Source organism: Euleptes europaea, chromosome 9 (assembly GCF_029931775.1).
Source record: "Euleptes europaea isolate rEulEur1 chromosome 9, rEulEur1.hap1, whole genome shotgun sequence".
NCBI lineage: Eukaryota > Metazoa > Chordata > Lepidosauria > Squamata > Sphaerodactylidae > Euleptes > Euleptes europaea.
Window position 1 is genome coordinate 70610880 of NC_079320.1, and position 24077 is coordinate 70634956.

The following is a 24077-nucleotide window of genomic DNA, read 5'->3' on the forward strand; positions in this document are numbered from 1 at the left end:
TGTGACTTTGGGCCAGTCACCGTCTGTCAGCCTAGTGTACCTCAGAGCATTGTGGCTGTGAGGATAAAAGCAAGATCAGTTAAACGGTCCTTTATTGGTGGTCCTGCCATTAGTTAAAACATGGACTGTGAGGAGCATGCCTATTATCTTAGGTGCTGTGAAACACAGGCAGGGCAATGCTGCTGCAGTCGTCTTGTTTGTGGGCTTCCTAGAGGCCCCTGGTTGGCCACTGTGTGAACAGACTGCTGGACTTGATGGGCCTTGGTCTGATCCAGCAGGGCTTTGTGCTTACATTCTTAATGCGAAGCAGGTATGCGCCGGCTTCGCAGTCACTTCCAGAATGACGGTTCAGCGTGAAAAATTCAAAAAAATATGCGGGGCAATTCAGCCTGGAACGCACTGCTAATTACCAAGCAAAAATGGCCATAGTCTGTCCATAAGGGATTTTCTTGAATCTTCCCTCCAGTACTGCAGAGGGTAAGATGTTACTTTGGGCTAGCGTAAACTCTCTCCTAAAGGATGAGGAGACTAGCTACATTTACTTGGAACCAAACAGCATGTCAACTTTCCAGTCATCTCCTGTAACCTTCAGCATTTAGACAGGAGATGACATTTCTCTGCAGTCTACGTAAAGTTTTGCCTGCTGGTTTCCATACATCAAACTGCTCTCCAATCTGTTTTTTTTTTGACCTGGCGAGTTTGGCAACCCTGGACTGAAGTTCTAGCCCTTCAAGAACAATTCTCCCAGGGCTCAGCATTGAGGCCTGAGGCTGCACTTCATTCGCCACTGCAATCAGACTGAACGGTGCTTAACTTTTGTTAAACAAGGTCTTTAGAACAGATTCTTTAACTTTCTTAGACTTGCTAGATTTCATAATGTGCAGCAACACTCTTAGGCTCTGACTTTTCTCCCTCCTCTCTTCAATATTTAAAAGGTAGAAGAGTTGGTTTTTATATGCCGACTTTCTCCACCACTTAAGGAAGAATCAACCTGGCTTACTATCTCCTTCCCTTCCTCTCCCAACAGACACCCTGTGAGGTAGGTGAGGCTGAGAGAGCTCTAAGAGAGCTGTGACTAGCCCAAGGTCACCCAGCAGGCTTCATGTGTAGGAGTGGGGAAAGCAACCGGGCTCACCAGATTCAAGACCACAGCTTCTAACCACTGCTCTTAACCACACCACACTGGGGATATTGTTATTGTTTCCAGCTCTGGGTTAGGGAATACCTGGAGATTTTTTGGGGTGGAGCCTAAAGAGGGTGGGTGTTGGGGAGGGACTTCAATGCCATAGAGTCCAATTGCCAAAGTGGCCCTTTTCTTCAGCTGTGATAGCAGATCTCTGCAGTATCTAAATATGAAAATGGCCAGAAGGGAATAAAAGCAAGCGATGTGGTCCGGTTTATTATTTTTTGCCTCCTTCTCTATTAACTCTCTTCGAACTGTTCCCTAACCCACCCACTCCCCCAATCTCCCTGGCCATTTATGCAGGGGAGGTTTTGCCTTGGATTTGCCCCTCTCTAGACGCAGGTTTCCCCCATCCGAATCCTCCAAACTCCACAATAAGCCCCCGCCCCCGCCCCCATGCAGCGTTTTGAGAATTCAGATGAGAAAAATGTACACCAAGAGAGGAGCAGATGCCAGGCGAAACCTCCCGTGCATAAACGAGCCCTGCTTGCTCGGGACCCGGCGCCCCTGGCCTCCTCCCAGCCCGCTCCTGTTTGAGGCTTCCCCGGGTCAGGCCCGGGCGCGTGTGCACGCCGGCGTCCACGTGCCCGTCTCGAGAAAGAGCCCAGGCCGGCCGAGAGAGGATCGGCACCGTTAAGATATTGGGCGGGGGGGGGGGGGAGCGTTGCAAGAAGGGTTGCCGGGTCCCTCTTCGCCACCGGCGGGAGGTTTTTGGGGCGGAGCCCGAGGAGGGAGGGGTTTGGGGAGGGGTTTCAACGCCGCCGTGTCCTCCAGGTGAACGGGTCCCTACCCCGCCGGAGATCAGTTGTAATGGCGGGAGACCTCCCGCCGCCACCTGGAGGTTGGCAGCCCTAGTTGCAGGCAGGGCCGGCGCCAGTCATTTTTGCGCCCTGGGCAAGGCTAACTACTTGTGCACCCCCCCCATCCCCATCGCGAACCAGTTTCCAAAAACAAACGTCTTGTAGAAAAAGTAAAAGCACAAAACTTTTTATAAGTTATAATTATATAATTATATATATAATTTTATATATAATTATATATATATATAATTTTATTTAATATATTTTTATATATTAATATATTTAATATCTTTTTATAAGTTATAATTAATTATATTCCAGAGCACTGTTGTGGTACTTATCTTAAAGTAAGAAATATAAATGGTGTTGCCTTTTTTGGGTTCAAGACACGAATCTGTTGGAAATAGTGCCGCTCGGGCCAGTTCTGCGCCCCAGGCGACCGCCTAGCTCGCCGAGGCGAGCTAGGCGGTCGCCTGGGGCGCAGAACTGGCCCGAGCGGCACTATTTCCAACAGATTCGTGTCTTGAACCCAAAAAAGGCAACACCATTTATATTGTGGGCCTCGCATGGGACAGAAAGGACCCGGCCCATTTATGCACGCCGCACTCCAGGCGCACATTCCCCCCCCCCCCGTCCGAATTCTGAAAACTCTGCCCGGGGGCTGATTTTTAAGTTTGGGAAATGCGGGTGGGGGACGTGCGCACCTGGTGAGCGGCAGCTCCGAGGCCCAACCTCCCCCGCGCCCTCAAGCGCGCAGCTCGGCTCCTGCGCCCGTCCCAGCCGCCACTTTCTCCCGGCCGGCTCCCGAGGAGGATCGCGGCCGGGAAGCGCGCTCGGCCGGCAGACGCTTGTGCAAGGTGGCCCCCGCCGGAGCGCCGCACCCCCCCCCCCCAGGCGGCAGCCGCGGGAGGCGCCCTGAGCAGCCCCGCCCGCCTCGCCCTCCTCCGGGCGACCCCGCCTCCCCACCCCTAGTGGCTCGAGGGGGGGGGGGAGCTCCCTCGCTCGCTCGCCTCCCTTCTCCCTCCAGGCATTGGCGAGGCCGCCTGCCAATCACGCGCGCACACCCTCCCGACACACTCACACACGCGCGCACACACACACACGCCTCCCCCAGCGCCGCGCGCGCGGTGCCACCATCCAGCCTCGGGGCGGCCGGAGCGCGATGCTGGCGGCGGAGGCGATGGAGGCGGCGGCGGCGGCGGCGGCGGAGGGCCCGAGCGGGGCCAAGATCTACAAGCAGCAGCGCAGCCCCTACAGCGTCCTCAAGACCTTCCCCAGCAGCCGGAGACCGGCGCTCGGCAAGCGCTACGAGAGACCCACCATGGTGGAGATCCCGCAGGTCAGGGCGGCCGTCGGGCAGCAGCAGCAGCAGCAGCAGCAGCAGCATCACTTCCAGCAGCAGCAGCAGCAGCAGCAGCCGGCCGTCGCCTCCTCCTCCTCGTCGTCGTCCTCCCTGGGCGAGCACCAGCTGCCTTACCCGGCGCACAGCTCCTACCCCGGCGGCAGAGGCTCCCACGGCCACCCGCCCCGCGCTCCGGCTTCGCAGCTGGGACCCCAGCCGCCTCCCGCCGCTCCCTCCTCCTCCTCCTCCTCCTCGGGCAGGTACGGCCACGGCCACCAGGGGGCGGCAAGCAGCAGCACCGAGGGAGGCGGCAGCCTGGAGCTCAGCGCAGGTACCGACTTTTTTTGGGGGGGGCGTTATGTGCCCCGCGAGGAAAGAGTTTGGGCGAAGCCGGGCTTTGCTTTTCCCTCGGGTCGCATGGCAGGTTGTCTCTCCTGCTGGATGGTAAAATACCCAGCGCGCGCCCGAGCATGTGCAGAGTGCACAATGGTGGCTTGAACTCATGAAGCTGCCTTCTACCGAATCAGACCCTCGGTCCGTCAAAGTCAGTATTGTCTACTCAGACCGGCAGCGGCTCTCCAGGGTCTCAGGAAGGGGTCTTTCACATCACCTACTTGCCTAGTCCCTTTAACTGGAGGTGCCGGGAATTGAACCTGGGACCTTCTGCATGAACACACGAAGCTGCCTTATGCTGAATCAGACCCTTGGTCCGTCAAAGACAGTATTGTCTACTCAGATCGGCAGCAGCTCTCCAGGGTCTCTGACAGAGGTCTTTCACTTCACCTACCTGCCTAGTCCCTTTAACTGGAGATGCTGGGGCTTGAACCTGGGACCTTCGGCGTGCCAAGCAGATGCTCTACCACTGAGCCACAGCCCCTCCCCTTATGGCAACCCCTAGTGGGGTTTTCAAAGCTAGAGACTATCATTGCCTGCCTCCGCATCATGATCCTGGTATTCCTTGGAGGTCTCCCATCCAAATACTTGCAAGGGTCGACCCTGCTTAGCTTCTGAGAGATCAGGCTAGCCTTGGGTGTATATAAGAGCACTTGCAAAAGAACTGTTTTGAAAGCCCTTCTCGTCCATAATCTCCTTTGTAAACCAGACCACCATAAATATCCTGACTAATTACAGGCTGGGGGACAGGGGGAGGGGCTGTGGCTCAGCGGAAGAGCCTCTGCTTTGCATGCAGAAGATCCTAAATTCAATCCCCAGCATTTCGAATCCAAAGCACCCCGCAGCTGGCATTGTGAAAGACCTCCCCCTGAGACCCCAGAGAGCCGCTGCCGGTCTGAGTAGACAGTGCCGACCTTGATGGACCGCAGCTTCGTGTGAGTTCGTGGTGAAGGTGAGATTTTAAGCGGGTGCTTGCTTTTCTTGCTTTCTTTTTTGCCATCAAGTTACGCCTGACTTATGGCAACCCCTGGTGGGGTTTTCAAGGCAAGAGACTAACAGAGGCCACTGCATGCCTCCGCATCATGACCCTGGTATTCCTTGGAGGTCTCCTATCCAAATATTTGCCAGGGTCAACCCTTCTTAGCTTCTCAGATCTGAGAGATCAGGCAAGCCTGGGCTATCCAGGGCAGGGCAGGCCCTTTCTAGCTCAAACTTTTAGCAACAGCATCTCTCTTGAGGAACCCTGGCCAGCCCTGGGCATCTGAAGTGGTACCTCTTTGTAGAGAAACTAACCACTGTTGAGCTGTGTCCTTTGGAAATGGCCTTGGAAGGAGATTGCAGTAGACAAGTTGGTAGTGATTTAGCCTGGCTGCTGAGACTGTGGGCTGTTTACCCCACCGCTAAAGAACACGGATGTCTCTGAATAAAAATCAGGAATGTAGTTCTACAAATCTTGGGTGGTGGGCTTGTTTGGAAGGGAGGCAAAGACATTTTTGTGCAGAACTGGTGTGTTTGCCTGGCGTAATTTCAGCAGGGGTACCTGAAATCAAAAGATTGGAGGGGTCTGCCATTATCTGTGACCTGCAAGCCCTTGAGAAGCTGATATTGTGGGTGTTCCTCAAGTTTATATCCCATCCTTCCTCCAAACCTAAGGTCCTGGCCAGAGAGGAAGTTATCTCTGTTTGTTTGTTTTTACTTCAGAACAATCTTGTGGGAATGTTTAGGCGAAGAGACCGGGCAGAGGTCACCCAGTGAGCGCAGTGACCTGAGTAGGGGGCTCAAACAGGCCTCCCTCATTCAAATCTAACATTCTAACCAAATATAGTATGTGGGGAGGGCATCTCCTCTGCCCCAGAGCCCATTTTTAGTGCTGTGGCACAGTTTGGGACATATAGTAGTAAGAAAGAGTGAGCCTCTGAACATGTGCAGAGTCCCTTGCTACCTAGGAAATGTTTACAGGACAAAGAGGATTGATTCGAAAGCAAGCTTGAACCCTGACACAGCATTCTGTAATGGTTTGGAGCGGTGGACTCTGATCTGGAGAACCGGTTTTGATTCCCCACTCCTCCACATGAGCGGCGGTCGCTAATCTGGTGAACCAGGTTGGTTTCCTCACTCCTACACATGAAGCCAGCTGGGTGACCTTGGGCTAGTCACAGCTCTCTTAGAGTTCTCTTAGCCCCACCGACCCCACTGGGTGTCTGTGGTGGGGAGGAGAAGGGAAGGTGATTGTAAGCCGGTTTGATTCTTCCTTAAGTCGTAGAGAAAGTCGGCATATAAAAACCAGCTCTTCGTCTTCTCATTTCTGGAGTTAAGCAATGGAAACAGGATATGAACAAACTGGATTCACTGGATATTTGGAGAGTGGGAGAGGAGCAGAAGTGCCCCAGAGGGTGTGGGGTGCTTCAGAGACCAGATGTCGGAACGTGCCGTGTTGTAGAGATCAGTCATTGGCAGCCCTAGGGCCAAAACTGGCCTCTTCCACCTTCGGGCTGTAACCTTCTCGCTCCCAGATGCCAGTTCAGGGGCAACAGGGCTATGTGGAGGGAAACACATCTGTCGCCTCAGGACTTTGTGTAAGGATTGGGGGGGCATAACTATCCGTACCATCAGTGGGCCTCTCATAGTAGTTGAGGGGAGCTCTACCAGATGGGGTTTGCTCTGGCCCATGTGCTAGGGAGGGAAGGACTCTCTGCTTGGAAAAGTCCCAAGAGGAGGATTTCTCAAACGTTTTTTAATTTGTATGGTGTAGCGGTTAGACTGTTGGACTGAGATCTGGGAGACTCCACTTCAAATCCCCACTCTGCCAGGGAAGCTCGTCAGGTAATCTTGGGCAAGTTGGTCTCTCTCAGCCTCACAAGGTTGTTAAAATGGAGGAGAGGAGCATGATGCAGGCTGCTTTGGGTCCCCGCTGGGGTATATAAATAACATAAGCAGTTTTGCTCCCCTAAGTCCATCAGCAGCCATCTTTTGCATGGGAGAATCCTTGTGCATAGATCTGTGAATTGGGGCACTCATCTGATGCTGGCGTTGGGACTCGAAAGGGGCCAGCTGCTGAAAAATAGTGTGGGTGGGGGCTGCAGTGGCCATCACATCCCGTACACCCCCTGACTCTGCATGTTTTTGTGGTTAGCACCATAGTTTTGGTGGCTGCATTACCAACCTTCTGAAAGATAGAAAGTGTGTCCACCCCCACCCCCTGGAACGCTGTCAACTTTTTCTACACCAAAGGTGGCAAATATATTCCAGGGGCTATTCAGGTTTTTAATCAAAAAATTATCCCAATTATTCTTTTTGGTGTTTCCATCTGGATAACAGTTGTCAATGAATCTATAGATCGTCCAATGCTTCAGTTCTTACGAAAACTCCTAAACGCCCCTCGATGTGTTGCTGGCGTTACTCTTCGTTCCGAGTTTGGCCAAATGTCACTCGAGGCTAGGGCGTGGTTGGCCGCCTTTAAACTACACCTTAAACTGTGCTTTAGCACTGAGGGGTTCCTAGCTTCTCTGAAGAACGACCCTTTTAAATCCTCATGGCAAAAAATCTTAGATGAGAAACTGTCGTTGCTGGGCTTCTCACAGGATATGTTATTAGATCTTGGGAAAACTGAAGCTTTCACCAAAATTAAAAAGAGCATTAAAGAGCTCGATTATAATAGCACTACTTTTTGTGCTTGCCGCGTTTGTTCATCCCAGTTCTTTGGAATACCACCACCACGTGGTTTGCCTGCTTATACATATTATTTGACAACTCCTTGTCTTTCTAGAGCCTTTTGTTTAGCTAGATTGAATGCTAACCCCTCTATGGTTATGCAGGGCAGAATTTTGAATATACCATATCCAGACAGGACCTGTCCTTGCTCTTCTGGCTCTATCGATTCACTAGCTCGTGCCCTTTTGGAATGCCGCTTTTACGAGGAACTTCGATCACATTATATCTCCCCCCTTTTAACATACAAATCTAATGCCTCTATGTCTGACATAATGCCTTTTCTACTAAGCGATAGGGATCCCAAGGCTACATTGTCAGTGGCAAGATTTGTTTTTAGTCCTTATATCCCTCAAACACTAGATATATGCTGCTCAAGATCAATGGATCAAGGAGCTTCTAAGGGATGAAACACCTTCACTTCAGGTGTTTTGTATCCCTCCCAAAAGGCCAACTGACAGTCTGAGAACCACTGTGCCCCCTCCTTTATGTAAAGAATTTATAGGATCTTCTCGATCCTGGACAATGAAGAAAGCTGATAGTAAGACAGTAGATTCCTTTGAAATGTGGAGGAGAGTGATACGGATACCATGGACTGCAAAAAAAATAAAATCAGTGGGTTCTAAATCAAATCAAGCCTGAACCGACCCTAGAAGCTAAAATGACTAAACTGAGGCTGTCGTACTTTGGTCACATTATGAGAAGACAAGAGTCACTGGAAAAGACAATCATGCTAGGGAAAGTGGAAGGCAGCAGGAAAAGAGGAAGACCCAACAAGAGATGGATTGACTCTTTAAAGGAAGCCACAGCCCTCAGTTTGCAAGATCTGAGCAATGCTGTTAAGGATAGGACGTTTTGGAGGACATTGATTCATAGGGTTGCCATAAATTGGAAGTGACTTGACAGCAATTAACACACACACTTGATCTTGTATAGTTAAAGTTTCCTGTACTGCTTCTAACTCTGCTTTTAAGACTGGGAATCTTATCCCCACACCCTGATCTGTGCAATATCTGGTTTAGCTGCTGCGTCTCTTCAAATGGAATTGGGAATGAATGCTACTGAAAGACAAAGAACCAATCTTCCAGTGTCTGCATTCCTTCCATAGCCTAATACCTGTTTTACACATGAGATCTATGCTAGTCTTAGGTCAGAGGACACTTCGCTTTTGCATTCTGTTATTCTGTTTTAGATTTCTCCCCCAAGGAGTTCAAGGTGGTTCTCTGTTCACCAGCAGCCCTGTGAGATAAGTTAGCCTAAGAGTGAGCGACTAATCTGAGGTCACTCTGTGAGCTTCATGGCTGGGTGGGAGGATTAGAACCTGGGCTCCCCACCTCTAGCCCACAATCCAACCACTCTATCACACTGGCTGTCTTTGGCACATTTTTGTGATTGTACTGGCCCACTATGTATAATCTGCCTTAAGTCCCTGTGTGAAAGGCGGACTATAAATAATGTAAATAAATAAAAATGTAAAAATTGCTTGCTGAACACTCCATGTTCAAACCCAGCATTTCCAGTTCACAGGTAAGAAGGATTGGGAAAGACCTCAACCTGAGACCCTGGAGAGCCGCTGGCAGTCTGAGTAGACAATAATGGCCTTGATGGACCAAGGGTCTGATTCAGTATAAGGTAGCTTCGTATGTATATATAGCACAGCAGCCATTTGGTTTTCTGGTGGGGACAGTTCCCTTATTTCATACTCACCAGTGAAGACACTCCTACTTGCCTGTTGATTTAAATTTCAATACCCCCCCAAAAAAACCCACCCTTCTTTGCCTTGCTAAGACCTTTAATTGAAGGCATTTTGTCTTCAGAGTCAACCTCTTTCCAGAATTGTTCTGTGTTCAAGACACTTGTTTTCCTGTTTTCTTCTGCAACTGGATTTTTCAGGAGACCACCAAATGCTCTTTTTGTGCGTGCGTGCCATCAAGTCGCAGGTGACTTATAGCAATCCCGTAGGGTTTTCAAGGCAAGAGACGTTCAGAGGTGGTTTGACACTCCCCAAAATAGCACCACCAATGGCGTATCAGAGCATGGGACATGAACGAGCATGATGTCGACAAGTCACCTCTCAGACCATTATCAAGAAACCGGTACCAAAATGCCTCCTTATTCTGTGTGCAAATCGGTTTTGATTTCCTTCATACAAAATAAATACCTTTTTTAAATATTCAGGGTGGGTTTTTATTGTAAACTGCGATGAAGACCAGATCAAAATATTTTTCTCTTTCTCTGTGAAGGGGTAGAATCTCCTAAGATGCTAAATGCATCTCTGTCTCTTCTCCCTCCCCCCCCAATGGCTTGGTGCTAGATCACACGTAGTTCTTGATACGCTACCTAAATTTGGCACTAGGAAATGGGAAATTGCATCTTTAAGCAGGCTACAATCAAAAATGAATTACAATAAATCCTATATAATTGCATAGGTCATTCTCTTTAATGAGATTTTATTAACCTGACTGTCAAGCTTTTGAGTCAGGCAGATATTTTATCTTCTTCAACTGATAAAAGTGTCAGCTATAAACCACCATATAAATATTCATAAATCTACACATCTGTGGCAGCCTATCAGCACCATTCTTTTGGACATTAAAAGCATTCTAATTACTTTCTGTCTAGCAGAGCTGAAAAGCTGCCTGTTACAGTATGCGCTTGGCAGGCCTGATTGCCTTTGTTTGCCACCGCAAATAACAGCGTCCCTGTTTTATCTGCCGAGGGCCCAAGGAAATAGTTGGGGTTTGTCTGCACGGGCTGAATACAGGGAAGCCGCCAGCCGCATTGGGCAGTTCAACTGGTCGGCCAATATAAACACAGCCCTGTCTATGTATTTGGGGGATGGGGAGAGAAAGATGGAAGTTTTGATAGGTTTGCCGGCATCCCCCCCCTTTTTTTTTTTAGCTAACGTGATGTGTTCCTTTTAAGGGGAGTGTCACATATGTTGTGTGGGCAGTATGCACGGAGAGATAAGGGGCACGAGACTCCTTTTCTCCCACCAGCAGTGGGGTAGCTTCCTTAGGGAATCCCAGGTCACCAGTGTAAATGAACACATCATGTTAGCTAAAATATGATGGGGCCGTGGCTCAGTGGTAGAGCATCTGCTTGGCATGCAGAAGGTCCCAGGTTCAATCCCTGGCATCTCCAGTTAAAGGGACTAAGCAAGTACGTGATGTGAAAGACCCCTGCCTGAGACCCTGGAGAGCTGCTGGCAGTCTGAGTAGACAATACTGACTTTAATGGACCAAGAGTCTGATTCAGTATACGGCAGCTTCATGTGTTCATGTGAAGCCACCACTTTGGCAGGGGGCAATTATATGGAGGCTTCTCCCCTCCTGAGGAAAGGCAACAAAGAGCCACACAAGTCTAACTTCCAGATGTTTGTTTCACTGTCACGTGTACAGAGGTGCATGTGCCTGCCACACCATGGCTCCTATAAATGGGGCCTGCTTCTCAGACTCATAGCCCATGTACATAACCATGCCTTCTGATGTTCTGCGTATGGTGTGTGTGTGGGGGGGGCGCAAGTCCAAGACTCTCACATGTCATAGATTTGTGCAGACCACTCTGTTGCCACCCCCTTGTTCTGTCCTGATCATTTTCTTATGATATGTCTGCACCATGGACTTTGGTTGAATAGTCGTTCCTTCTCTACAAGGGCTCGTTTTTGTGGGAAGGTCCCTCCGCAAGGAACTTTCAGCCCCCAGGGTTCTTTAGGGGAAGCCCCAACATTTAAACCCGCATGTTTTATGTTTAGTGTCTTCGGGTCCTGAAACGTTCCTAGTGCCTCAGGTTCCAGAACCTTTTGGTACTCCGTCTGTGGTTGCATGTGGTTACATTCGCCACTCAATGCTTTCTTCGGTGGTCACAGGCTCTGTAAACGTATTTTGATATAAAAACAGGGCCTTGGGGTGTCCATTATTCTAGTTTAGATTTTCCCCTCCTTGCCCTGAAAGCTGTCCGTTGCCCTGCCCTCCCACCCCTTTGCTGTCATTCTGATATGTAGCCCCATATCCATTATGTAAAGAGCTCTTCCAAACATGTATCTGTGTTTTACTTTGATGCCCTCCGGGGAATTCAGATCATTTGGGCACAGGAGAGAGTATTATATTGTTTCATTATCAAAGCATCGGTGCTGTTTTCAGATGTGGGAATGCCCTTCAGAAGACATTTAACTGTCTGGCAAATGGGATTGGGTGATTGCTTTGGAGGTCCAAACAAATGTAAGGAACACAGAGGCAAGGTAAGAGCTGAGATGTTTCAGAAAGGGGTTGGCAAAATGGCAGTTCGGCAGCTGTACGCGAAAAGCTTTTTCATGGGGGGAGGGCAGGTGCTACCTGTCAGCAAGGGAGTACAAATGTTCCAGCCTCAGTGTTTGTTTTTCCAGTGAAATGAGAAGGAAGAACGAGCCATATACAAAATGAGACGCATTAACAGGGCTGAATATTTTAATCACTTTCATAAACTGCCTGCTCAATCACATACGACAGTGGCCGGCGCCAGAAAATCACCCTGCAGAGAGTGCAAGAAAGAGAGAGATCTGGTTTTTGGAATGCATGAGGTGTTGTAGGTTGCATCCATCTCTTGCGGCATGCAAGATCCTTTGAAGGTGAAGGAGCAACGTCCAGCTCAGACGATACCCTCGCCTGTTCCTACAGCAAGTTAGCTGAGCAGGCGATCTGAAGCCAGATTTACACATTGCCTGGCAGCGCCCTTTGGGCTCATGTGCAAAGAAGAATGCAAACCCTTTTTTTGGGCACCGCAATTTAAGAAGGATGTAGAGAAGCTGAAATGTGTCCAGAGGAGGGCAACAAAGATGGTGAGGGGTCTGGAGACCAAGTCCTATGAGGAAAGGTTGAAGGAGCTGATATGTTTAGCCTGAAGAGGAAAAGACTGAGAGGTGATATGATAACCATGTTCGAGTACTTGAAGGGCTGTCATATAGAGGAGGGTGCGGAGTTGTTTTCTGTTGCCCAGAAGGTCGGACCAGAACCAATGGGTTGAAATTAAACCAAAAGAGTTTCCGTCTAGACATTAGGAAAAATTTTCTAACAGTTAGAGCAGTTCCTCAGTGGAACAGGCTTCCTCAGGAGGTGGTAAGATCTCCTTCCCTGGAAGTTTTTAAGCAGAGGCTAAATGGCCATCTGTCAGCAATGCTGATTCTATGACCTTAGGCAGATCATGAGAGGGAGGGCATCTTGGCCATCTTCTGGGCATGGAGTAGGGGTGTGGGGGGAGTTAGTTGTGAATTTCCTACATTGTGCAGGGGGTTGGACTAGATGACCCTTGTGTTCCTTCCAACTCTGTTATTCTATTATTGTATTCTATGACCCTACCCTTCCTCCCTGTGAGATTTGCAAAATGTTTCCCCATCTGGCACTTGCACATCTTTTTGTGAGAAAGACTTGGGATGTCACCAGTTGCATGTTCCTCCTGAAGTGCAGAAAACAAGGGAAATGTGGCTGGCTTTCTCTTAATGGGCAAGGCCATCTTCTCTCTTAGGAAGGGCTGGTTTTCATGAGATGTAGTGGACTGTACCACTTTAAGCTGCAGGTGGGGGATTGCCTGTTAGGGAAATCCCACCTTAGAAAAATACTTTTCCTGCATGGAAAAGGGTAGTGAGTCAGGGAAAGGAGTTTTAGCCTATGCTATATAGGCTAAAAATATAATCCTCCCCCAAATGTACATAGCAAGTCAGCGCAGTAAGTAGACTGTATCATATATTTTTTTCTGCATGCTCTGATCAGATCCTTGGTCCAGTGAAACTTTGTGGGTCTCCTGTGTACCATTCCACCAAAGAATACTGTGGCTTGTTCAAAGATCATTATGGCATGATATAACATCTTTGAACGAGAGCAGTGTTTTCAAGGTTTGCCAGTGTACAAGTAGACGTACCGGCAAGTACGTCTTGTGGAAAACCACAAGTATTGTGGAAAACCACAATACTTTAGACAGTATATGGTTCTGGGGTTCCTTAAGCCTTCTCCTGTAAGGTGATGTGAGAGACCTCTGCCTGAGATCCTGGAGAGCAGCTGCCGGTCTGAGTAGACAATACTGACTTTGGTGAAACAAGGGTGTGATTCAGTACAAGGCCACTTCATGTGTGAACTGCACTGCAGTTTTTGAACCTCCACAACTGTTAATGGGCCAGGCATATTGGAGTTGTTCAACACCCCCCATGAAAAACCAAGATCTGAAAGACTTGAGAATGTAGAGCATTGCTGAAATAACCCATATGAAATAACATATGGTTCCTCATGTGGGTGTTCTCCATTGCAGTCGACTGTTTCATTTAGGCATAGTTTTGGACAGTCTGAATCAGGACCAATTCAACACTCTCACTACACCAGTTTTCAGGGCCATTGCCATGAAGGGCCTTGGAGAATTTGGGCTTCAAAGGGAAATTCCAGGCCCATTGCTTAGTTTTCAGCTTCTTCTTTTTTAAGGAACTACAAGTCTTTAGAGAGCCAGCATGGTGTAGTGGTTAAGAGTGGTGGACTCTATTCTGGAGAACTGGGTTTGATTCCCCACTCCTCCCCATGAGCAACAGACTCTAATCTGGTGAACCGGATTGGTTTTCCTACTCCTACACATGAAGCCAGCTGGGTGACCTTGGGCTAGTCACAGTTCTCTCTGAATTATTTCAGCCCCATTTACTTCACAAGGTGTCTGTTGTGGGGAGAGGAAGGGAAGGAGATTGTAAGCTGGTTTTAGTCTCCTTGAAAAAAGGTAGAGAAAATCAACATATAGAAACCAACTCTTCTTTTACTTATGTTCTGTTATTGTACTCATTGGCTCAGGCAAAAGCAAGCCTGCCTTTAGCCTTCAGATTTGTGGCTAAAGAAAGCAACCTTATCCATTTGCCCACATTTTAATTTTTTGATGTTTCTCCTTGACATGATGCCCCATCTTTTGTCCCCTTAGACCTCTCTGTTACCCCATAACTACAAACACGTGTGACTGGAAAAGTTCATCACTATTCAAGTCTTTGATTGGCCAAACAAAAAGGCATCTCATTCTTTGGGGTGGACTTGGCTGATCTTGCAAGTCATAACCATTATAAATATGTGGATTTTTAAAAAGTGGGATAATCAACATGGCAACAACTGCCTGACACCAAATAAGTAACATGCTACAGTCTTGTAAATATGAATCTACATTTGTACTTTTGCAGGGTAAACATTGGATCATTCCTATCAGCTAGGAAAACCACAATAGTTTAGACAGTATATGGTTCTGGGGTTCCTTAAGCCTTCTCCTGTAAGAACCTATTCATGCCTTAACATCTTCCTTCCATTATGTGGCAAGCGGTAGGTAAACAGGACGGGGCATTGTCCACAGTGGTACCAAGACTTTGGGACTCCCTCTCCTAGGTAGTTGTGCTGTGCCTCATCTCTCTTGACTTTCCAGCACCAAAGAGAGGCCAAAATGGTTCTGGATCTTCCTGATTTCAATTAATTTTGTACTGGTGGTATTAAGGGTGATTTCTGATGCTGTTGGCTGTTCTTTTCCTCTATAGAATTGATTCTTGTTTTTGCTGGAATTAATAATACACACCCTGCGTTTTTTATTAGCTGCCTTGTGCGTTGGTTTGTCTGAAAGGCAGGGTAGAAATATTGTAAATAAATACACTTCTGGTCTCCATTCAAATGTTGTCTCTGGTGGTGGGGGTGGGGGGGTGGAACAGGGAAAGGATACAGACGGAAAGGCGCTTCCGAACGTAGAGGTTCATCCTGATTAAAATGCACACAGTAAATACAGCTTCAGGTCTGGAATCTGATTATAGGATTAATGCGATTGAAAAACTGTCGTGCATTTGAATCACAAAGTTCCAATCAATACTTTCCTTTGATATTTTTTCAAAAGAGAAGCGGAGCGAGTGAATAATGAGGGACGGCAACCTTTATATCGAAGCCTCCCCATCTGTTTTAAATTTCATGATTCTTTTATCGTTTAATCCGTACGTTAGCCGCCTCCGTTGCTCATTTTGTGTGCGTGTGCGCGTTTCTGTTCTTCTAACGCTGGGGCTCTCATGGAAGCTGGCTTCCGTGTAATGTGTTAAAGACAAGGGTATAAATCTGTCTAATCTTATTTTGTGGGCATGACTGACCCGGTTGCACAAGCCGAACAAGCACTTGCTGGAGGAGGCGAGATTTACCAGGGTGCCGAGGAAGCTGTGTGCAATCCAAGAGAGAGAGAGAGAGATGCACCCTCAACTCAAAGGAAGCTGGGCCTCAGCTGCAGCACCATTTGCCCGGCAGTCTCTGCACGTCATTGCCCCCACCCACTCTAGTAGGGTCCGAGCTTCAGGCATCTGCTGGGGGGGAGGGCATTCCTGCTTGCAGATGCCCCCAGATCTAAAACACAAAGAGCAATTGTGTCCGGGCAGGAGGAGGCATTAGCAGACCCAAGGAGTGGCAGCAGAGACTTTTCAAAAAGAGGAATCTTGAAGTAAGCTTCTGGGGCGGTTTGTTGCATCGAGGACCCCCCCCCCCCAGTGGAGAAAGCAGAAGGCACCATTGGAGGATGTTCAAGGAGGCCACACCCCAGTGTCCAGTCACGGTGCCCCCCCCAGTGGGAGCCAGTATGGTGTAGTGGTTAAGAGCGGTGGTTTGGAGCGGTGGACTCTGATCTGGAGAACCAGGTTTGATTCCCCACTCCTCCACATGAGCGGCGGAGGCTACTCTGGTGAACTGGATATGTTTCCCCGCTCCTCCACATGAAGCCAGGTGGGTGACTTCGGACTAGTCACAGCTCTCTCAGACCCACCTACCTCACAGGGTATCTGTTGTGGGGAGGGAAGGTGATTGTAAGTCAGTTTGATTCTTCCTTAAGTTGTAGAGAAAGTCGGCATATAAAAACCAACTCCTCCAACAACTTCTTAAAATTCCCTGCAGCTGCTCTTTAAAGGGCTGTTCTGAAGGCACCAGGACTGGCATGGAGAAATAAGCATAGAGATTTTTTTAAAGGCTAAAGTCGCACACCTTCACAATCCTTTAGCTGGTTTTCCAGTCTAGGGTTTCACCATAGAGATGACAAGGAATGGCAAGGTGCCACTCTATTTCCCTATTTCCCTATTTATCTATTTCCTTCTTTTCTTAGTCCACCTTTCTCATTGACACTCCAGGCAGATTACAGAATATGAAAACAACCCAGTCAGGCAGGTCTGCAACAGCTTTGAAAGTTTACGAGAATTTCCAGGCGCTCTAGTCTGTTTCCATCGAGGATTTGGGGCTTAGATGGAGGGACTTCCTGTTGAGAGCTTTCCGCGGTCCTGAGAGCTTTCCCTGAGAGCTCTCCGTGGTCCTGCAGTGCCCTGGGCTGACATGCGGAACCCCATAATGTCTGCTTTGGTCCCTCAGCCAAAGCAGCTGTCACGTGCGCTTCTTGGACTGAGGTTTCCTAGGCTTTGTGGCTGCTTCTCTAACAGTGAGGTCCTAAGCAGAGTTCACCCTTCTAAGTCTAGTGACTTCAATGGGCTTAGAAGGGTATGACTAAGCATAGGATTGCACTGTAGGTTGGCTTTCGCAGAGTTTGCATGGCATTCTGTGGGCTGTTAGCCCATTGGTAATAGGGGTATTGGCCAAGATTGTGGGGACACCCTTTGGATTGTGCTACCTTGTGGAGAATCCTGACAGAGAAAAGGGTTTACTGGGCAGGCATTTTTAAAATGCAGTAGGTCAGAGGTTAAGAAAAGAAAGATATTTAGGTTGGGAGGCTATTTGGAGGAACCCCACCCCCTTAACTCCATTTCAGCTAGGTTCAGCTAGAGAAAATTCCTTGAAACTATTGTATAGATCAGTGGTTCGCAAAGTGGGCAGTACCACCCCCTGGGGGGATTACCTAGGGGTGCACTAAGAGGCAATAGGGCACCAGGGGGCGCTAGAAGTGGGCCCCTTCAACCGTGTTATTTACTAATTTACAATAGATCGAGCTACAGCACCATGCTGGCAAATTTGGTGGAAACTATCAGAATTTTTTTCCAGACTTTGAAGAGCTGGTACCACTGGATCAAGCTCATCAGTTTTGTTGAATAAATTTCAACTTAAAAGTTTTCATTTGATTTTGAATAGATATGCAGTTAATTGTTACTGTTTTGAAATGTTATTGTTATTATCTTCTTTAGTGAGTCACGCAAACCCCTATTTTGAATAATGCTTTTTTATAGGGTAGGGTAGGGGGTGCTGGGGTTGAGTTTGTGGAACCAATGGCGGGGGTTGGCCCAAAAGGGTTGGGAACCACTGGTGTAGATGGTACTTTACACCAGTAAAACTTAAGTACATCCATTAAAAAAATTTTTTACAATATTGGAGATGCCATAATAATATAGGTAAATACTTCCACATGTGATGGAACTGCAAAAGAAATATTTTGAAAGTTGGCATAGGATGATATGAACAAAATTGTGAAGTAATTATGGTACCTGATCCAAAATTTATTTGTTAAATTTATTTACAAAATAACATTAAAAATTAGCACATCAATCATTAATAGTTGTTTTAATAGCAGCAAGACCAATTGTTTCTCAGCTTTGGAAATTAGCAACACAAATTTCTTCTGGCATTTGGCAGGAGCGTTTGGGGAATATCGCTCTGCTGGGGGGGAAAAGACACATCAAGTTAGATTTTTTAAAAATCAAGTGAGCGTGGATGCCTTTTATGCAGTTTGGAAATCCATCTGTGTCTTTTTTCCAGCCAACACTCAACAACTCTTCATCCTCCATTTAATACTAGGAACTTATAAAAAGATGTGATTTAGCAAATAATGCCAATACAGGCAAAAAAAGCTGTGGAAGACATGTTGTTAAGCTGTAAAACAATATGTATTACAATAATTGTAAACATTTTTTCTTAAATTCTTGTTTTGTATTTGCATCTATGTTTTTCTCTCTCCTTGTTATGTTTTTATCAATGTACAGTTATGTGTACCTGTTATATAACTGAGTAATGAAATACTCCATCTTTCTCCCCAGTAGAGACCCAAACCTGGCAAAACCCAGTGAAGTTAGTTGGTTTGAGGTCAGGGCCACCAAATGACCGTCTTTGCTGAAGCCAGGATTTGAACCCTGCCCAAGACCAGCACTCTGTCCACTGTTGAACAATTGCCCCCAGGGAATTTGGGGGTTCTTTCCCAGACAGATCCATGCCCCTCCCTAGCAATGTACAGATTGTGCCAGCTATACAGGAGAATCAGCAGTTCCCATGTAGGGATGGGGAATTTTGACAGGGCATCTTTATCTGTTTCCTACATGCTGGTTTGGATCCCACGGGGTTGACTTGTGTGCACACACAGTGCCCCACGCCTCCACTGAAATCTGACATTTGTTCTGATGATATACAGAAATAACCGCTTTGTTCCTTAACATAGCAGTTTACATCTGAAGGACTCTTTCTGCTCATGATAAGTATTTCCTCTTGCAGAAGAACGGATTTCTCCCCCTTTCACTGTAGCTCCTCCACTGTGACTCTGTTATCCTGTGGGGAAGCCAAGAGGGTACAATCTGGGGGACGACGACAGACATGTGGTTTTTATAAGATTTTTACTTCATTAGACGCCTTTAGGGCTCTTTGAGGTTGAAGTTAGACTTTGACAGCAGGTGCATGCAATGTTACCTCGACCTCACAAACCTACTTTTGGGACTCGGTGGAGGAAAACAGAGGTGGGTGGGTGTGTTTTGGGCCAGGAAAATGATGGGAAAGGATCAAGCATGTTGCCTCCCTTATCACTTCCTCGATCCCAACAATTTCTCTGCACGAAGCTCTTCAAAAGGGCCTGGCCCAAGGAGGCTAAGTTTGTCTACATTTCACATCTGGTCTGAATAAAGTCTATGAATGAATGAAGTCTGGCTACTACTCCAGACTTCATGACTATGAGATGTTGATAATTATATTTATGGCTGCAACAGTACATCCCCTCATTTAAAAGGGAAACACACACGAGGATTAGTTTCCCTTGTGGGTGGAAGCCTAAAACAGAGGAAGACATTTTGCAGTTACATATTGTAATTGTTACATTTCAAAAACAACACACATATAGTCATAAAGATTTTTTAACATATATTTATGTATATGTTTGAGTCTGGAATGTTAATTGCTTAGACTACTGAAGAAGGCTGTTTGGCCGAAACGCATATGGTCAGAGTCTAATTGTGGGATTTTATGTCTTATTGTGTTATACGAGCATGTCAGCTTGGTAGGCTTTTGCAGGGCCTTGTATGTGTTATATGTCGTATTTGGTTTTATCCTGAAGTAAATATATACGTATTTTGTACTGACATAATCTTTAAATTGTATAACCTTTGGCCTTGGATGTTTGTTTATTCTTCCTTGACCTTTTGGGTGCTTAATTTGAATGGAGTTTGAACCATAGCTGTTTCGGTGTATCAACTTTACTACGTCAGTGAGCCAGCATGGTGTAGTGGTTAAGAGCGGTGGTTTGGAGCGGTGGACTCTGATCTGGAGAACCGGGTTTGATTCCCCACTTTGCCACATGAGAGGTGGAGGCTAATCTGATGAACTGGATTTGTTTTTCCCCTCCCCTACACACAAAGCCAGCTGGGTGACCTTGGGCTAGTCACAGCTCTCTTAGAGCTCTCTCAGCCCCACCTATCTCACAGGGGAAGGGAAGGGGGAGGGAAGGTGATTGTAAGCCAGTTTGAGTCTCCCTTAAGTGGTAGAGAAAGTCAGCATAGAAAAACCAACTCTTCTTCTTCTGCATGGCACCCTGGTGGGCAGACGGCCCTGCCTGAGGTTGCCGTGACCCCTCTCTTCTTCTGTTGCAGAGAGCCGTATGATTCTGGATGCCTTTGCCCAGCAGTGCAGCCGGGTCCTCAGCCTTCTAAACTGTGGCGGGAAGTTCCTGGACAACAGTCGGTCTCAGTCATTGATTTCCTGCATCAAGCAGGAAGGTGCCAGCTTCGGAGAAAGATCCGAGCAGTGTCAGCTTGGGAAAATGGTCCACAGCCAGACCTCCGACAACTTAGACCTAGAGCTGCAGTACCTCCACAAGAAACAGCAGACCTCGGCGTTTCTGAGGGTCTTCACCGATTCTCTTCAAAACTATTTGCTTTCAGGAAGCTTCCCCTCTCAGAACTCTTCCTCGGTGAGTGATTTTGGCCATCTGGCGGACGCGGATCCGCTTTCTACCTCTCCGGTGCACACTTTAGGGGGATGGACGTCCCCGGCGACCTCGGAGTCCCACGGTCACCCGTCGTCTTCCACTCTTCCAGAGGAGGAAGAGGAGGAGGAGGAAGGCTACTGTCCTCGTTGCCAAGAACTGGAGCAGGAGGTAATTTCATTGCAACAAGAGAATGAGGAACTTCGAAGGAACCTGGAGAGCATACCGGGTAATCTAACAGTTTTTGAAATCGTTACCATTTGAGATATATTAGCCATAAGCCCTGATGTCTAACCACGTCAGTGGGATATATATCTTGCGTCCGCTGCAGCACACAGACATTGCTGCCTTTCAGAAGTCCGTAAGGTATAAAGATTTAAACAGGCTTATTCTCTTTCACCAGAGAAACCTGGGTACTGTAAGGGAGGCAAGAAGCTCTAACAAATTAGCCAGCAAAGTCACACTCAATTCTTTGGGGGAAGCTGCAACGTTTACCTTGGTATAAAATGTGAATGTGGGCATAGAGTTGTGGGTTATGATGTAAGTGCCCCAGCCTCCTATGCCAGGTTTATAACTTGTAGAGATACCTCGCTTGCTGCCCCTGGCATGGAGGGAACACAGTGGTAACCCTGCTCACAAGCTACAGTGAAAGCATGTACAATCCATGTACATCGTACACTTGATTTTTCTTTATGTGTGCATGGAGTAACTCTCATATTACATTCAGCACATGTGCAGCTCAACATGGGATTTAAACCCCACATTTATCCCGGTACTGGTCCCTGGTTTCATTTGAAAAGATGACAAGAGCATTGCATGTTTCTTACCGAGAGATGTATGCTTTAACAGCAGGACATACTTGCATGCACTGAAACATGTTTACAGTGCTACAAATGATAGCAAATTACAGAGCAGCAGATTGGTGTAGATATATTCCAGGAAGTGTCCTGGATTAGTTCATAGGGATGACGCTCAGCTAATTCTCTCTCCTCGAGCTTAGCACTGCAGTGCCCTTACGTCGCAAAACAGCAAAGCAGGGTCTACAACTGGTAGCTTGCTGGCTGCTGGAGATTCAATCGTACAGCCCCTGAAAGGTCCAGGGAAAGATCACAAGAGAGAATGTTTTTCACAAGACCTGCAGAGCCTCTGTCAACTGACCTGGTTGGGCCTCTGTGTGCAAATTGAATTAGAAACTTGTCCTGCCTTTAGCTGGGGAGTGGGGGAGAAGCAAAAGTAATATATTAACAAGGAATTATATATAAAAATGCTTTAGTAGCTCGGGATTTCCCCCCTTCATTTCTCAGAACTAGTTCTCATTAAAGAAAAGGTTGGCGTTTGTTGTATCAGAGACTGAAGTAGGATTTAATACATGGGCAGTTATTCTCCTTCTCTCTCTCCCCCCACAGTCACAGGCTATGAAGCCAAGTGTTATAACATCTCCTTAAACTAGGGTTGCCAGGTCCCTCTTCGCCTCTGGCGGGAGGTTTTTAAGGCGGGGCCTGAGGAGGGTGGGGTTTGGGGAGCGGATGGACTTCAATGCCATAGAGTCCAATTGCCCAAGCGGCCATTTTCTCCAGGTGAACTGGTCTCTGGTGCCTGGAGATCAGTTGTAATAGCAGGAGATCTCCAGCTGGTACCTGGAGGTTGACAACCCTACTTTAACCCTCTGCCCTTCCCCTCATCGTTCCCCCTTGAGCCATCTGGCTTCTTCCTCTTCCTGCCCCCTGCAACTGCCCCGCATTGGTTGTGGGGCTCCAGCTAACATGGCGGTGTGGCAGAGGAACACACTCTCCATATCCAGGCACTCCCTGCTGGCGGAAGCAATCTATGTTGTGCCCTGAGCTGTTCAGACAATGTAAACAGCTTGTTTTGGCACAGATCCTGTTAGCACACCCGTATCAAGGGGCTTGCTGCTTGTTTCTAGAAGCATGCAGGGGTCTCGCATGCCTCTGTGCTGGTTCTGCCCACTCCTTCCCATCCCACCCCAAAAAGGGATTTTAAGAGGGCCGGCTCGGTGTAGTGGTTAAGAGTGGTGATTTGGAGCGGTGGACCCTGATCTGGAGAACAACTTTCTCAGCCCCACCTACCTCACAGGGTGTCTGTTGTGAAGAGGGGAAGGTGATTGTATGCCAGTTTGATTCGTCCTTAAAGAGGTAGAGAAAGTCGGCATATAAAAACCAACTCTTCTTTCTTCTTCTTCCCCATCACAGGAGATCCTAAGTGCAATCCTAAGCAGAGTTACTGTACCCTTCTCAGCTCAGTGACTTCAATGGAGTTAGAAGGGAGACACTCCACTTAGGACTGGACTGTTAGACAGTAACTCTGTGAAGCCAGAATGAACTGCATTGCACTGTTGACTTGTGGCTTATATCTTACTGTTCTCTTTTGCCTTTTATGCTAGCATTTTAGATCTCTCTTTTTTAGTAGGGGTCTATTTCCTTTTTTTTATTCCCCCATTCTACCCCCACAGGGTGTTTTATTTGCTAAATCCGCATCCCTCCTCTTCTTCAAAGGGAAGTGTTTTTAATCTTGGTAAACAGGTGAATCTTTTCTCACATGATAAATGTCAAACTCTGGCAAAGAAAGATAATATACTGTCTACTCAGCATTCTTCCCCATTTAAAAAAAAACTTTTAACTTGCAGGTACCTCTTGATTTAAGTAACGGTCAGCCTATGTACAATAACGCACCATGTCTTTTTCTCACAGTGCCCTGCCAGACTGTTTTAGATTACTTGAAGACTGTTCTTCAACATCATAACCAGCTTATGATGCCGCAGCCAGTGGACCAACCAGCAGAGGTAATGTATACCGGAATAAGAAATGCCTGGTCTTTTGACAAGAAGGATGTAGATAAGCTGCAACGTGTCCAGAGGAGGGCAACAAAGATGGTGAGGGGTCTGGAGATCAAGTCCTATGAGGAAAGGTTGAAGGAGCTGGGTATGTTAAGCCTGAAGAGGAGGAGACTGAGAGGTGATGTGATAGTTATCTTCAAGTACTTGAAGGGCTGTCATATAGAGGAGGGTGCCGAGATGTTTTCTGTTGCCCCAGAAGTTCGGACCAGAACCAACGGGTTGAAATTAAATCAAAAGAGTTTCCGCCTAGACATCAGGATGGATTTTCTAATAGTTAGAGCGGTTCCTCAGTGGAACAGGCTTCCTCGGGAGGTGGTAGGTTCTGCTTCCCTGGAGGTTTTTAAGCAGAGGCTAGATGGCCATCTGTCAGCAATGCTGATTCTATGACCTTAGGCAGATCATGAGAGGGAGGGCATCTTGGCCATCTTCTGGGCATGGAGTAGAGGTCACTGGGGGTGTGGGGGAGGGGAGGTAGTTGTGAATTTCCTGCATTGTTCAGGGGGTTGGACTGGATGACCCTGGTGGTCCCTTCCAACTCTATGATTCTATGACACTTTGGTAATCATGTGTGCAGTGAACTAAAGCAATACACTCTGGAAGAGTGTATTTACTGGCAAATAAAAAGGTGTAGCGTTTAACACCGAAAATCTGATTCCTCACATACAGTGTTAGTGCACTTAGACA

At 47.5% G+C, this 24077-nt stretch overlaps 1 protein-coding gene across 1 annotated transcript in view; it reads left to right on the forward strand.

The window, feature by feature from the left end:
• Positions 1-3145: 3145 nt before the first annotated feature.
• The window catches only part of BEND4 (BEN domain containing 4), a 34865-nt gene continuing 13933 nt past the window's right edge, over positions 3146-24077 (forward strand). Inside the window, exons 1-3 of the mRNA XM_056855805.1 lie at positions 3146-3656; positions 20205-20768; positions 23248-23339. Of these exons, the coding sequence (XP_056711783.1) occupies positions 3146-3656; positions 20205-20768; positions 23248-23339 (1167 nt within the window). The remainder of the gene's footprint in view (positions 3657-20204; positions 20769-23247; positions 23340-24077) is intronic.